The sequence below is a fragment of the Castanea sativa genome, chromosome 1 (assembly GCF_040712315.1).
Source record: "Castanea sativa cultivar Marrone di Chiusa Pesio chromosome 1, ASM4071231v1".
Taxonomy (NCBI): domain Eukaryota; kingdom Viridiplantae; phylum Streptophyta; class Magnoliopsida; order Fagales; family Fagaceae; genus Castanea; species Castanea sativa.
Window position 1 is genome coordinate 28,111,831 of NC_134013.1, and position 15,788 is coordinate 28,127,618.

At 44.5% G+C, this 15,788-nt stretch overlaps 4 protein-coding genes across 4 annotated transcripts; 3 read left to right on the forward strand and 1 right to left on the reverse strand.

Annotated features, from left to right (window-relative positions):
- Nucleotides 1-2,501: 2,501 nt before the first annotated feature.
- On the reverse strand, nt 2,502-4,931 carry LOC142624160 (uncharacterized). The gene is made up of 3 exons (XM_075797682.1): nt 3,389-4,931; nt 2,848-2,935; nt 2,502-2,793 (listed from the first exon to the last, which is right to left on the reverse strand). Exons 1-3 carry the CDS (start codon nt 4,929-4,931, stop codon nt 2,502-2,504), a joined length of 1,923 nt encoding a protein of 640 aa, XP_075653797.1.
- Nucleotides 4,932-11,282: 6,351 nt separating this feature from the next.
- Nucleotides 11,283-12,098, forward strand: LOC142624167 (uncharacterized). Its single transcript, XM_075797696.1, has one exon. The coding sequence runs from the start codon at nt 11,283-11,285 to the stop codon at nt 12,096-12,098; it is 816 nt and encodes a 271-aa protein (XP_075653811.1).
- A 102-nt stretch (nt 12,099-12,200) lies between these two features.
- On the forward strand, nt 12,201-12,695 carry LOC142624172 (uncharacterized). The gene has a single exon (XM_075797705.1). It carries the CDS (start codon nt 12,201-12,203, stop codon nt 12,693-12,695), a length of 495 nt encoding a protein of 164 aa, XP_075653820.1.
- Nucleotides 12,696-14,339: 1,644 nt separating this feature from the next.
- Nucleotides 14,340-14,807, forward strand: LOC142624181 (uncharacterized). Its single transcript, XM_075797717.1, has one exon. It carries the CDS (start codon nt 14,340-14,342, stop codon nt 14,805-14,807), a length of 468 nt encoding a protein of 155 aa, XP_075653832.1.
- The last annotated feature ends 981 nt before the right edge of the window (nt 14,808-15,788 follow it).

Genomic DNA, 15,788 nt, shown 5'->3' on the forward strand with positions numbered 1-15,788 from the left:
TTCCTGCACCCACTCTCAAGAAGAAAAGAGTAGATGATGTTGAAGAGGAGGATTTGGCCCAGAAAAAGAAGCAAATGCAACAAAAGGCAAGGAAGGGTCAAGTGCGAGCCTCCTCCGTGGAGAGTAGGGATAGCCACGACTTGGCTGAGGTGCGCCAAGCCCAATCCCATTGGCCACCCCCTTTGGAATTAGACGGGGCACCTATTCCCCGCCACTACAGCATAAGGGAATTCCAACGAGGTCATGCCGATCACCTAGCTAACGCCTTGGAACAACCTATCCTATTACCGAAGGACATGGAGGCTTTGGAGAAAATGAGCCAACCACACCTTTTCCTCTCCCTAAAAAGGGACTTGGCTTTGGTACATTTCACTCAATTACTTTTATCTCGTTATTTCTATTATCTTTTAATAAAACCCTTTTCATGCGCACTTTTACATTGTTCCTACCATAATGCACTCGTTCAACATCTCCACACAGGCCATTCAAGATGTTTTCGTGGCTGAAAAGTGGGTGGAAGACTCTCGGAACGAGGCTAAGGCTGAATTCCAAGTTAGAGTTGAGACTGAGAAAGCTCTGGGCTTAGCCGAGAATGAGAAGAAAGAAATCTCTGACAAGCTAAAAGAAAAGGGGAAGTTAAGGAGGAGTGCTGAAGTTGGGCTTAAAACAGTAGAGAAACAGGTAGAGGAACAACGCCAACAGCTTCTTGACAAAGGGCAAGAGCTAGCCACTGCCTAAAAAGATATTCTGCGCTTGAAGGGTGAGTTAGCCCAAGCCCAAGAAGCAGCCCACACTATCAAGGAGACAGTGGAAGCTGCCACACTAGCTTCCTTCAATAAAGGGGTTGAAGAGACTGAGGCTCGGCTAGCCGAGGAAGTCGCTGAAGTGTGCAGGGACTATTGTCAACAAGTATGGGCGGAAGCCCTTAATGTTACTGGGGTCCTTGCTACCTCTAAATTGAGAAAGGTTGAAAACATGTGGATCCCACCCGACATCCGGGTGATTGAAGCTCAACCATCCTTAGGTGCGGCCAAGACAGTACTCCTCACCTAGCCTCCTACACTCCAAGATCCTATCCTGCCTCCTACTACAGGTTCTGATGAAATAACGGATCAAAATAAGGGGACTAAAAAGAGCCTAAAGGAGAAAGCCAGACAGGATGACGCCCCTCTAGGGGCAAAGGAGAAAGGGAAACAGATCATGACCCCTTCTGAGAATAAGCCTGTAAATGCCCCCCTAATTATCAAGGAAATAGCTCCAAAATCCAAAGAGACTGGGCCAAAAGGGACAGAGGATAAAACCAAAAAAGCTAAGACAAAGTCCAAAGAGGACCCCCCACCAAAAGCCAAAACATGATAGCTCTTCTAAATTTTAAACTTGCTTTCTGTACTTTCATCTTATGTTTGCTTTTATTTGATTTCCCATGTAACTACATGTACTGATAATGACAAACTCAAGAGTTTGGTTTTTAGCTCTTTACAAATTTCTCTTACTAAGAACGTTTAATCCTTTATCTTGGCAAAATTGGTATGTACAGTATGAATGACTTAGTACGCAAGCGAATAGTGTAGATCTTAAAGAATAAACTGGACGACAATAGCAATTTGTTCTGGAAATAACTTCATGTCATATACTCATGTTTTCAATAGATGACTTGTAAATTGGATTCTTTGTTATGGAGCAACATACAATTAAATACACAAAAATATATATGAACCCCCAACGAGAGGGTACTGGAATGAACTTGAATATTATGTGAAATTAAAGCACAAAAGTAAATTACCAACCTTACTAATGTACATGGTCCAAGAACAGGAACATGATAAAAATTCCGTCCGATTCCTCGGAAAAAAGGGCTGAAGTGTTAATTTCCCCAAAATAGATGGTCCAAGGACTAGACGTAACTATGGTTCTGTTCAACACTTAATAATATATCAATTTCCACGAGGTATGTGGTCCGAGGAGCCAGGCATGACCAAGTTTCTGTCTGATACTTATAAAAATGAACTGAAATGTTAATTTCCCCAAAGTAGATGATCCGAGGGCCAAACGTAACTGAGGTTCTATTTAACACTTAATAATATATCAATTTCCACGAGGTATGTGGTCCGAGGAGTCAAGCATGACCAAGTTTCTGTTTAATACTTATAAAAATGAACTGAAGTGTTAATTTTCCCAAAGTAGATGATCCAAGGATTAGACGTAACTGAGGTTCTATTTAACACTTAATAATATATCAATTTTCATGAGGTATGTGGTCCGAGGAGCCAAGCATGACCAAGTTTCTGTTTGATACTTATAAAAATGAACTGAATTACAACACAGTAATAATAGAACTAAAATGGCAGAAGTGCCTTTCATTAATAGTAGTATCTTCGTAGGTTATTTACATTCCAAGAACGTTGTACAACTTTTTCATCTAAGTCTACTAGACGATATGCCCCTATGCCTGCTATAGAAGTGATACGATATGGTCCTTCCCAGGTAGGTCCTAACTTTCCTTATGCTGGGTTCTTGGTGGTACCCAAGACTTTCCTTAAGACCAAGTCTTCAGGTGCAAGTGGCCTTAACTTCACATGAGCATCATACTCTCGTTTGAGCTTATGCTGATAATAAGTTAGCTGAACCATGGCATTCTCTCGCCGTTCTTCAATTAAGTCCAGGTTTTTCTCTAATAAACCCTCGTTGTTACTTGGGATGAAAGAGCTCGTTCTCAACGTTGGAAACCCAGTTTCCAAAGGGATCACGGTCTCGGCTCCATAAGTCATGGAGAAGGGCGTCTCTCCGGTGGATCTATGCGGTGTAGTTCGATAAGTCCACAGAACATGCGGCAATTCTTCCACCTACCTTCCCTTTGCATCATCCAGCCTCTTCTTGAGTCCACTTAAAATAACTTTATTAACTGCCTCGACTTGCCCATTCCCCTGTGGATAAGCTGGAGTGGAATATCTATTTGTGATGCTTAGGTTACTACAGTATTTTCTGAAGGCCTTACTATCAAACTGCAGGCCATTGTCTGAAATAAGAGTGTGGGGTATTCCAAACCTAGTGACAATGTTCTTCCAAACAAACTTCTTTGCATCCACGTCTTTAATGTTTGACAAAGGCTCAACTTCAACCCACTTGGTAAAATAATTGGTCCCTACGAGCAACCACCTTTTATTTCCTACAGCCTTTGGAAAATGCCCTACAATATCCAATCCCCATTGAACGAATGACCAAGGACTAGACAAAGGGTTAAGTACACCACCGGGCTGATGAATGTTAGGAGCAAATCTCTGGCATTGGTCACATTTTTTCGCATAGTCGTGGGCCTCTCTCTACATATTGGGCCACCAATACCCCTAGGTAAGAACTCTATGAGCTAAAGACCTACCTCCCGTATGACTTCCACAAATCCCTTCGTGCAATTCCTCCAAAAGTGACTCCGTTACTTCAAGGTTTATACATAGCAAGTATGGCCTAGAAAATGAGCGTTTGTATAGCTTTTGATCCTCAAACAACCAGAATCGAGATGCCTTTCTGCAAACTTTATCTGCTTTAGATTTCTTCTCGGGCAGGACATCGCTCTTAAGAAAGGATACTATGGGGTCCATCCAACTAGGTCTGAACCTAACTTGATGAATACGGACGGCATCTATAGCCGTCCGAGCAGGTTTCAACAAATCTTCAACGAGAATGACTCGAGGCAAACCTTGAGCCGAAGATGTTGCAAACGTGGCCAATGAATCAGCATGTGTGTTCCCACTCCTAGATATATGCATCAAGGTAAAAGAGTCAAGTTTGGATTGTAAACACCTGACCCGGGTTAAATATTCTCGCATTCTTGGATCTCTAGCCTCCAATGTCCCTACCACTTGGCCCACAACTAATTGAGAATCTGAGAACATTTGGACTGACTTTCCCCTTATTTTCTGAACCATGTCCATTCCGACCATTAAAGCCTCATATTTCGCCTTATTGTTGGTAGCCGAGAATCCCAATCTCAGCGACTTCTCAAACATAAGCCCCTCCGGAGACACAAGAACTAGTCCCATACTTAATCCTCTTTGATTTGCTGCCCCATCAACAGATACCTTCCATGTGACAGAGTCCTTATACGAGATCACACCAACTGATTTTTCATCCATGTGCAACCCCTTTGCACTTTCTTCTAATGAAGGTTCAGCGAATTCTACCACCAAATCAGCGAGGACCTGGCCTTTGACAGAGGTGCGAGACATATATTTAATATCAAAAGCCCCCAAGATAGTTCCCCATTTAGCTACTCTCCCTGAGTAATCAGCACTTCGCAATACCGACTTAAGAGGAGGCTGAGTTAAAACAACAACTGCGTGGGATTGAAAATAGTGAGGAAGCTTGCGCGTAGCATGCACTATGGCCAGAATCGCTTTTTCCAACTGCAAATAACGCACCTCAGCTTCATGCAGAGATTTACTCACATAGTAAACTGGTCTCTGTATACCACTATCGTCCCGTATTAGAACCAAACTGACGGCGTGAATGGCCACAGCTATATACGCAAACAGGATTTTATCTACCTCTGGCCGAGACATGATGGGTAGTCGAGAAAGGTATTCTTTAAGTTGTTGGAAAGCTAAGGCACACTCTTTGGTCCATTCGAATCCCTTCAACTTATTTAGCAACTGGAAGAAAGGTCTACACCTATCAGCGGACCGAAAGATAAACCCGTTGAGAGCAGCAGTCATCCCAGTCAACTTTTGAACTTCCTTTAGATTCTGAGGTGGTTGTAAGTTGTTAATTGCCCTAGCTTGTGCCGGATTTACTTCTATTCCTCTATGAGTCACCATGTAGCCTAGGAATTTACTAGAGCCCACACCAAAAGAGTATTTAAAGGCATTAAGGCGCAATTTGTACTTCTTGAGCGTTTGAAAGGTGTCATCCAAATCTTTCACATGCATAGGTACCATCTTGCTTTTCACCATCATATCATCCACATACACTTCAATAGTCTTTCCCAGCTGCGGCTCGAACATCCTGGTCATCATCCTTTGATAGGTAGCCCCTACGTTTTTCAAACCAAATGGCATCACCTTATAATGATAATTTCCCATAGGAGTAATGAAGGCTATCTTCTCCTAATCATCTAGTGCCAAAGGTATTTGGTGATAGCCTTGAAAAGCATCCAAAAAACTCATCCAATGATGTCCAACTGTAGCATCCACCAACTGATCTATACGAGATATTAGAAATGAATCTTTAGGACAAGCCTTGTTCAAGTCTGTAAAGTCCACACACACTCTCCACATCCCATTCTTCTTCTTCACCACTACTGTGTGCACCAACCACTCCGGATAAAAAACTTCTTTGATTGCCCTGGCCCTTTTGAGCTTGAGCACCTCTTCCTTGACGGCCTCGGCATGTTCCTTAGAGGAACGCCGATATGGTTGTCTCTTCGGAACAACGGTAGGATTGACGTTCAAATGATGGCAAATGAAACTTGGATCAACCCCAGGGGCTTCATAGTGATCCCACGCAAATACGTCTACATTCTTTTTCAAAAACATCACTAATTCCATCTTCTCCCGGTACGGTAGCCGAACACCAACCTGAAAGAACTTTTCAGGTCATCACCTATAAGAAACCTTTCTAATTCTTCACATGTTGCCTCCTCTGCTGTCACCGCATTGGGCGCATCCAGAGATACTAATTGCTATAAGTCCTCCGTAGCTGAGACCGAGGACCCTGGTTCAGCCTGATGCAGAATTGCAGCCGATATACACTGTCTTGCCATTGATTGGCTCCCAATAATTTCCTTAATCAGTTCCCCTGACAAAAACTTCACTTTAACATGTAGAGTTGAGGAAACAGCACCCAGAGCATGCAGCCAAGGCCTTGCCACAAGGCCGTGTAGGGAGAATAAGCATCTACCACGATGAAATCTACATGCACAACCTTTGGACCCGATTGCACAGGTAGCCAAATTTTCCCTTTTGGAATGACAACCTTCCCTTCAAAACTTATTAGTGGTGAATCATAAGCTGTAAGATCCTCGAGCTTTAGGTTAAGCCCCCTATCCTCAACGTAACCACTAGAGCATCGTCATAAGGTTGAATAGTCCCAATCTTATCTTCATCCAAGAAGCCCAAAATGGGAAGAACATTCCCTTTAATTCTCTTCGGCTTCAAGCCAGACTCCTCGGCGAGAGTATGTGACACAGATATCACCCTAGTAGGACAAAAGCCAGTCCTGCCAAGAGCAGCAAAAATGAAATTAATCATTCCCAAGGGAGGCCTAGATGAGTTGTTCTTTTGATTAACCGAACCTGAATGGCTTCCTTGTCCATGGTGATGATACAAAAATTGCTTCAACTTCCCTTCACTAACCAACTGCTCCAAATGGTTCCATAGTGTCCGACAATTCTCGGTGGTATGCCCTACGTCCTGATGATAGTGGTAAATGAGATTCTGATTCTGCTTCATAGGATCCCCAGCCATCTTGTTGGGCCATTTAAAATATGGTTCCTTCCGAATCTTCTCCAACAACTGATGCACTGGTTCTCGGAATACGGTGTTGACTACCTAAGGAGTGGCTGAACCAGATTGCCTAGCGAAATCTCCCCTCAGCCTATTGTTATTGTATCTATCCGACCTGAAATCCCTCCTCTCCTGAGGGATAACCTTCGCCTTCCCCTTACCTTGCTGCTAATCTTCCTCAACCCGTTTGTACTCGTCAATACGATCCATGAGCCGACGTACACTTCGCACTGGCTTTTTGGTCAAAGATTTCCTTAAGTCATGCCTAGTTGGAAGGCCCACCTTGAAAGTGTTAATCGTCACCTCATCAAAATCGCCATCGATTTCATTGAACATCTCCCAGTATCTATCATAATACGTTTTTAAAGTCTCTCTCTCCCTCATGGCCATGGACAATAATGAGTCCAAAGGCCGAGGAACTCTACTGCAGGTGATGAATTGAGACCCAAATGCCCTAGTGAGTTCCATGAAGGAATCAATAGAACCCGCCTTCAGGCCATTAAACCATCTCATCGCAACAGGTCCCAAGCTAGAAGGGAAGACTTTGCACATTAAAGTTTCGTTCTTAGAGTGTATTGCCATCCTCTGATTGAAATGACTCACGTGCTCCACCGGGTCTATTCTGCCATTATAAATGGTGAATGTGGGCTGAGTGAACCGTCGTGGAAGCTTCCCCCTCTCGATCCTACGTGTGAAAGGTGACTTGGAGATTTGGTGCAACGCCCTGCTCATAGCATCATTTCCCAAGCCCCTGGAGGAAAACTTCTTGCCCCCACGACCATGTAGATCGTCTTTCTCATGTGAGAAAGTTTCACTAGGAGGTGTTCTGGACCTTGGCCTATAACTACTGCCTTGGGAGCCCTCAGAAGAAGGATCTAAAAGAGATGGTGTTCACCTCCGTCTCACATGACGTAGCTTCTTCTTCAGGTGATCAATCTCCCTTTGCATGGCCTTCGCATCGTCCTCATAGGGGATTTTGCTTCCACCTCGTGAACGGCTCCCTCCGGTGTGCACCGTGTGCACGCTACCCTCTCGATCTCTTTCTCGCTCAAGATATTGGAATGATCCTCATGCTGGGACCCCAATGACTCTGCATGATGTGAACCTGAGCCTGCCTTCCAACTCCTTCAACACAAGATTCCCCACAGACGGCGCCAATTGTAAGTGCACAATTCGTACCCAGACCCAACCGCGTGATGAATTCAGACCCAAAAAGCCTTATACAATCAAATTTGTAGAGCGTGGGCTTGAAACCTAGGTTATATGGATATTGGACAACAAATATGTGGGCTAGATTGCCATTAACTACACAATCAATGGATAAAAATAATAGAAATTATCCTCGGACGTAAGCCGAGGATGACTTGTATTGCCTTTCCTTCTCCAAACAATAGATTAAAATTGAAGATAATGTGTACAGTGCCTTCTTTCTTTCTTTTTCTTTTTTCGTCCCCCCCTCTCTAATGCCTTTCTCTTCCTTTTATATCCCCTTTTTTCTTCTCTCTATCTTCCACGTATGGCACAGATCATCAATCCAGATACTTGTCTCATCCACCACCCTCATGAAGTCTTCAAATAATAGCTGTAAGGCTGATCACTATTGTTTAGAGGTCATTTCCCCATTAATGCGACCAGAGAGATAGGTGCAGAGTCTTTAATGCAGTGGTAGCAGCTTTTCCCATGATATTTCTCATGCGTTCTTCCTCTTTATAATTATGTGGAACGTATCTTTACCCAACAGACCTTCCAACATTCTCCTTTATACAACATGACACATCGTTCGACCTCCACTTGACCGGGCTGAGGAGATGCCCCTCCTCGGACAACCCCACCAACCCTTTCAGCAAGAGCTTGCTTATGGACTTCAAGGTTCTGCTTGGACGAATTAATACCTCTAAATTAGGCCCAAGGCCCAAAAGCGTATTTTGACAATTCTGCCCCCCACAGATATCCTTGTATGTTTTAGATTTTACTTCTTTAATTTAACTCTATACATATTTTTGTATTATTTAAAATTTTAAAAACATCCCTTATACTAATCATAAAATTAGTCATTTAAATTTGTGAGATTCTAATTGGGTTAAATGGAATTTTTTTTTTTTTAGTATCAGTATGTGTAAAATCTTGAAAAAAAAATTGTTCATTTTACACATTTTGAGCAAAAAAAACCCACATCAATGGGTGTAAAATTATGCATTTTATGCACAATTGCTAAGCATCCACTAATGTGGATGCAAAGTCTTGCATAATAGAAAAAAATACAAATTTTACACATTTTACCTAAAAAATACTCTACACCAGTGCTTCTAAAAGTGTATATATTATGCATGTAATATTTTAATATTTATTTCTCTCTCCTCTCCGTTCTCTCTCAGATCAGCTATCTTTCTCTCATCTCACTATAGCTTGCTGGCTTTCTTCCTCTCTCTCTTCCTCTAGCTTCCATTCGGGTTGCTCTCACTCTCACCTCACCTCACTGAATGAAGAAAAAAGAGCTTAAAAAAAAAAGAGTGAAAACCTTTTGTTGGATCACAAAAGCACTAGCATATGGGGTTCTCCTTTCATTGCTTTGCTGAGATTGAAGAAAAAGAAGACCTTCTCTTCTTTTCTTGAGAAGGCTATCTTCTCTCTTGCTCTTCCGGATCTCCACCAAATTTTCCTCCCTCCTCCTCCTAGCTTCATCCCTATCCACACCACTCTTGTAGGATTTCTTCCTCACCTCCGTCCGCGAACTGGGTTGAAGCGACATCATTCTATTTCCCTCTCTACTTTCTCTTCTCAAAGTGCTTTCAATGTGTTTGACGAAAGTCCCAAAAGAAAGTGATAAAGTAGTGTTAGATCAGAACGTGTAGAGAGAGAGAGAGAGAGAAAACAATATTTTCTCTCATCACCCCATGCCGTCGATCATAATGACTGGGTTTCAGATTGAATGGGTGTGGAGTGATCATTGGTGAATGTGATTTGGTCTGTGAGAGCGAGGGGTAGGGAATAATAAATTTTTTAAAAAAAAGAATGGATATTTAATTGAATAAATACGTAGAATAAGTAAACTGATGTGGGTATTTTGTAAAAATTGGTGTGTAAAATAGAAAAAGTAGTATTTTTTTGCAAAATAGATGGAAAATTTGCATCCACTGATGTGGATGCTCTAACTGTGTATATATGCATGTTATCGTAGCTCTTCTATCTAATATTTTATATTTTTTTCTCTCTCCTCTCTCTTGCCTTGTCAGACTCTCTCACCCACTCTTCAATGTCAAAAAGAAGAAGAAGAAGAAGCTGACCATCACAACAACCCAGCACTGCTAACCACCACCACTGCAACCTAGTACCTCCAACCACCACCACAACAACACGGACACACCACAAAATCATCAAAACCGTTCTAAATCTAGATCCAAATTCATCAAACCCATATACAAATTCATATAAATAATGAAACTGAGATAGAAAAAAGAAGAAGGAGAAGAAGAAGAAGAAAGAAAGAAAAAGATGCTGAAGAGAAGCAGAAATTGCATATCCGCCCAAAATCACCATTTTCTCCACTCAAAATTTTTGCTTTCTCTACCCAAAATCACTGCCCTTAATCAAACCCAATCCAAAATCATCATCTATAATAAAAGTATATGATAAGGATAATTTTGTAGTTAAACCATAACGAGGAAAAAAGGCGACGAATCCAATGATCCCGTCGGCAGCGCTTGCCACAAGTGACTGCATCATGAAGTTTACAGCTTTATAACGGCTAATGACCCTAACAAAGGGATGACGCTATAAGCTGACGACCCTAATAAAGGGACGACTCGGTAGGCTGACGAGAACAAGCTGAAGAGGGGAAGCGAACCTTCGTCTATAGCCTTACTTGATCTCCACGCATACGTGTATAAGGAGAGTTCTTGCGCCACACGCTTACCCCTAATCAAGAAGACTCCTACAAGGAAAATAACTCTAGGAGATACACAAAATCCAAAAGGTTCTATCCTAAAAGGAAGGGACTTCATGGCCAAGGCACGGATGTTAACCCTACATTACTATAAATAGCCCCAAAACCCTCACAAATCAAGGTACGCATAATTCATCCCAGCTCTGGCACTCTAGAGTTGTGAACAAGAGATTTTTCTAATTTTACCGTCAGAAGGTATTTGGCCAGTACCACACCAGTACTCCTCTTAAGGTCTTCAGCTTTTGTGTTGTGCAGGTTCTCTATCGGGAGTACGTGAGGATCGTGTGGCTTACTGACGATTTTTGGCATCATTAATTGGCGTCGTCTGTGGGAAAGTTAGCGACTTGTAAAGCCGCGTTATCGCTTCTCGGACAAAAAGTTGCATGGTACTTACTCGCTCGATGACGACCACCAACAACGTTCAAGGAGACGAACCACGCACGACGACACGCGAGAGACAGGTCCAAACTCTAGCCACCGCCGTGGAACGCCTCGCTAAACAGAACCAGGATTTGGAAGAACAATTGTGCCAAAGGAACGTGGGCGCCAACACCCAGGAGCAAGACCAAGAAGGAACTCGCGCGGAAAGAAGGAATCAGGAAGGGCCGGAAGGTAGCAACGCCCCAAGCAGGCCAGAATGACAGGACACGAGCCGGCCATCTGTCACCGATACTGTCCCACCTCACATAGTCGCTGAAATGCAGATGTTGAAGGAGCGGATGGACTGCATGATGAACGCCCTCAGAGGACGGGTGTCCAGCGATCTTGATGACCTGGTCCAGCAAACTGACTTGCCGTTCACAGCATCCATCAGTTCATTCCCCCTTCCATAAAAGTTTCATATGCCACAGGTAGAAAGTTACGACGGGTCCAAGGATCCCTTAGATCACTTGGAGTCTTTCAAGACCCTGATGCACCTTCAAAAGGTGCCAGACGCAATCATGTGCAGAGCCTTCCCCACTACGTTGAAGGGACCCGCAAGGATCTGGTTTAGTAGACTGACACCCAACTTCATTGGTACTTTCAAAGAGTTAAGCGCCCAATTCGCCTCGCACTTCATTGGAAGGCACAGGTATAAGAAATCCACCCCATGCCTGATGAACATTAAGCAGCGGAAAGACGAGACGTTGAGGTCTTACATAACTCACTTTAACAAGGAGGCCTTCTCGATCGACGAAGCAAACGACAAGATACTCGTAGCGGCATTCACCAATGGGCTGCGGAAAGGAAAGTTCCTATTTTCCCTATATAAGAATGACCCGAAGACCATGTCAGAGGTGCTTTACATGGAGACCAAGTACATGAACGCGGAAGATGCACTACTAGCCCGAAAAGAGAAACCCAAAAAAAGGAAAAGACAGGAAGATGCACGATCGGACAGGGGGCGGAAGATGGCTAGAACTGGAGAACAATGGGAGGCCCGACGCTCCAAACCACCCGCAGGAAAGTTCACGAGCTTCAACCCGCTGACTGCCCCAATCGACCAAGTACTGATGCAAATTAAGGATGATGAAGCCCCGACTTTTCCCGGCAAGCTGAAGGGAGATCCTAACAAGAGATCAAGGGACAAATACTGCCATTTTCATCGTAATCACGGCCACTACACAGCTGAATGCTATGACTTGAAGCAACAAATAAAAGCTCTTATTAGACAATGAAGGCTGTAGAGGTTCGTTAGCAAGGAAAGAACGGACCCGCCGTAGGAACAGGCTCCCCAACGGGAGAATGAGTACCCCAGGCTGCCCGTAGGACATATTAGAATGATCATAGGAGGCATTGCGACTACCAGGTCGTACAAAAAGGCCTGCAAGACTTACCTCAGGATGGTTCAGAACATCCAGCTGACGGGTTCCGTACCCAAGATGGCGCGGATCGACAACCCCCTCATTGGATTCTTGGAAGAAGATACGCGACGTCTTCACCACCCACATGATGACGCACTCGTCGTCACCATACAAGCAAGAGACTACAACATGCACCAAGTTTTGGTTGACAATGGCAGCTCAACTGACATCCTCTACTACCCCACATTCCAGCAGATGGGGATTGGTAGGGAGCGACTAGTTCCAACTAACGCTCCGCTCGTTGGCTTTAGAGGGACGAGGGTATTCCCCCTTGGCATCGCCACTTTGGCTGTAACTGTAGGCAACTATCCTCAGCAGATCACTAAGAATGTAACATTCCTCATGGTCGATTGTTCGTCGGCTTACAACGCCATCATAGGACGGCCTACCCTCAATTCGTGGAGGCCATAACCTCAACCTACCATTTGATCTACTGACTATGGAGTAGGAGAATTGCGAGGAGATCAAGTGGCTGCACGCAAGTGTTACGTAGCTATGATGGAAATGGATGACCACCTCCAGGCCATGAGCATAGAAGAACATCGGACAGCGACAGAGCCCGTTGAAAGACTCGAAGATATACATCTTGACGATTCCCGACCAGAGCGAACAACCAAGATCAGCACCCTTGCAAACCCGACGGTTCGCCAAGCACTCACAACTTTCCTCAAAGAAAACCAGGACGTATTCGCTTGGAGCCATAAAGACATGCTAGGAATCGACCCGTCAGTCATGGTGCACAGATTGAATGTGTCACCTTCCTTTCCACCCGTCCGTCAAAAGAAACGAGTGTTTTCCCAAGAGAGAGATCGGGTTGTGGCAGAAGAAGTCCACAAGCTACAAGAGGCAGGTTTCATTAGGGAAGTTTACTACCCTGATTGGTTGGCAAATGTCTTGATGGTCAAGAAAAGCAACCGAAAATGGACGATGTGCGTAGACTTCACAACCCTAAACAAGGCGTGCCCTAAAGATAGCTACCCCCTCCCGCGAGTCAACCTCCTAGTGGACTCTACGGCTCAGCACCAGCTGCTGAGTTTCATGGACGCATTTTCAAGATACAACTAAATCCAAATGGACGAAGCTGATCAAGAGAAGACTTCGTTCATAACTAGCCAAGGCCTTTTTTATTACAAGGTCATGCCATTCGGCTTAAAAAACACGGGCGCAACATATCAAAGGCTCATGAACAAGATGTTCGCACAATAGATTGAGAGAAACGTCCAGGTGTATGTTGACGACATGCTAGTGAAAAGCCGGAGGGAGGATGACCACTTGGAGGATCTCAGGGAAACCTTCGACACTCTTCGTTCCTACAACATGAAGCTTAATCCAGGCAAATGTGCTTTCGGAGTGACGGCGGGAAAATTCTTAGGATACATGGTGTCCTAGAGAGGTATTGAGGCTAACCCAGACAAGATCCGGGCTATAATAGAAATGACGCCTCCTAAAAACATAAAAGAAGTACAAAGCCTTAACGGCAAGATTGTCGCGCTTAATAGATTTGTATCTAGAACGACAGATAAATGTCTACCGTTCTTCCGCACGCTGAAGAAGTCTTTTGAGTAAACGGCCAATTGTCAGCAGGCATTCGAGGACTTAAAGGCCTACCTTTCTTCACCACCGCTGCTGAGTCCCTCACAACCGAGAGAAGAATTGTTCCTCTATTTGGCGGTCTCCCTAGCTACCGACAGTGCAGCTTTGGTCAGAGAAGACGACAGGGTGCAAAGGCCTGTATACTACGCCAGCCGGGCGCTTCGTGGTGCAGAAGAAAGATACCCTCCAATGGAAAAGCTCACCTTCGCTTTAGTCACGGCCGCTGATAAGCTCAATCCATACTTCCAAGCCCATACGGTGATCGTCCTAACTGACAAGCCCTTACGGTGAGCGATGAACAGTCCCGAAGTTGCCGGACGAATGGCACTGTAGGCAATAGAGTTGAGTGAATTCGACATACAATATCGCCCACGTACTGCCATTAAGGGACAGGTGGTCTCCGACTTCATTGCGGAGTTCACTAACGCAGAAGGCCAGGGGGCAGAACATCCCCTATAGAACATGTACACTAACGGATCATCCAACAGACAAGCTGGTGGAGCAGGGGTCGTACTTCAATCTCCAGAAGGCGACGAGATCGAATGCATGGTCTGTCTCGACTTCCCTATAACTAATAACGAAGCAGAGTATGAAGCACTAATAGCGGGGCTAGATCTCGCCAAAGCAGTAGGGGCCTCGAATATGGTTATCCATTGCGATTCCCAAGTTGTCACAAACCAAGTGAACGGTGATTATGAATGTAAGGGCGAAAAGATGAAGAAGTACTTGGAGCAAACAAAGAGAAGGGTAAATGAGTTGCAGGCCAAGATAGTCCAAATTCCAAGAGGAGAGAATGAGCAAGCCGGCCGTTTTGCCAAGGCCGCATCGGTGGAATACATGATCACCCTCGACAAGGTACTCTCCTTTATTCAGCTCTCACCACTGATAGATGTCGTCAATATACAGGAGATAAGTTCCGAAGGCAATTAGACCACCCCCATAATCTCTTACTTAAAAGACGGCACGTTGCCTGACGGGAAGGAAGCAGCAAGAAAGCTGAAGGTCTAGTCTGCGCGATTCATCTTGATAAAGGACGTCCTATATAAGAGGAGTTTCTCCCGACCGTACTTGCAATGTTTAGGCCCCGAAGAGGGGAATTATGTCATGAGAGAAGTACACGAGGGGATCTGCGGCAACCACAAAGGGTCGCGGTCATTGGTGCATAAATTGATTCGGGCAGTATACTACTGGCCAACTATGCTAAAGGACGCCCAAACTTATGTTAAAACCTGCGACAAATGTCAAAGGTTCAGCAACATCATCAGGCAACCAACGGAAGAGCTGACCCCAATAACAGCTCCCTGACTGTTCGCTCAATGGGGACTGGACATCATGGGCCCATTCCCGACAGTAGTAAGGCAGCTGAAGTTCCTAATAGTCGGCATAGACTATTTCACCAAATAGGTGGAAGCTAAAGCCCTAGCCACCATCACTAAGAACGTACGAAACTTTGTTTGGAAAAACATAATTTGTAGGTACGGAACCCTAGGGTCTTGGTCTCAGACAATGGAAAGCAATTTGACAATGACTCCTTCAAAGACTTTTGCTCACAATTAGGAATTAGGAATCACTACTCCTCCCTTGCCCATCCTTAAGCCAACGGACAAGTTGAAGTCACGAACCGATACTTGCTTTGAATCATCAAAACTCGGCTCGAGGGGGAAAAGGGCATATGGCCAGAAGAGTTGCCCAGCGTCCTATGGGCGTACAGGACGACGGCTAGAACCCCCACAAGAGAGACTCCATTTCGACTAGCAAACGGAAGTGAAGCAATCATCCCAGTTGAGGTCGGACTCACGAGCTACAGGGTGGACAATCACGACGAGGAGAGGAATGACAAAGCCATACATCTACAACTTGATCTCATTGATGAGGTCAGGACGATAGCTGAACAGAGACTAGCACGATACT

What these genes read in the sequence shown, in the direction of transcription:
- LOC142624160 (XM_075797682.1), bottom strand. Translation starts at nt 4,931, where the DNA reads ATGGTACCTATGCATGTGAAAGATTTGGATGACACCTTTCAAACGCTC. An exon ending in GCACGAAGGGATTTGTGGAA is followed by an intron (nt 2,936 to 3,388) that starts GTCATACGGGAG and finishes ATTCCACTCCAG; the next exon opens with CTTATCCACAGGGGAATGGG. An exon ending in CTGGATGATGCAAAGGGAAG is followed by an intron (nt 2,794 to 2,847) that starts GTAGGTGGAAGA and finishes TACACCGCATAG; the next exon opens with ATCCACCGGAGAGACGCCCT.
- LOC142624167 (XM_075797696.1), top strand. Translation starts at nt 11,283, where the DNA reads ATGCCACAGGTAGAAAGTTACGACGGGTCCAAGGATCCCTTAGATCAC.
- LOC142624172 (XM_075797705.1), top strand. Translation starts at nt 12,201, where the DNA reads ATGATCATAGGAGGCATTGCGACTACCAGGTCGTACAAAAAGGCCTGC.
- LOC142624181 (XM_075797717.1), top strand. Translation starts at nt 14,340, where the DNA reads ATGTACACTAACGGATCATCCAACAGACAAGCTGGTGGAGCAGGGGTC.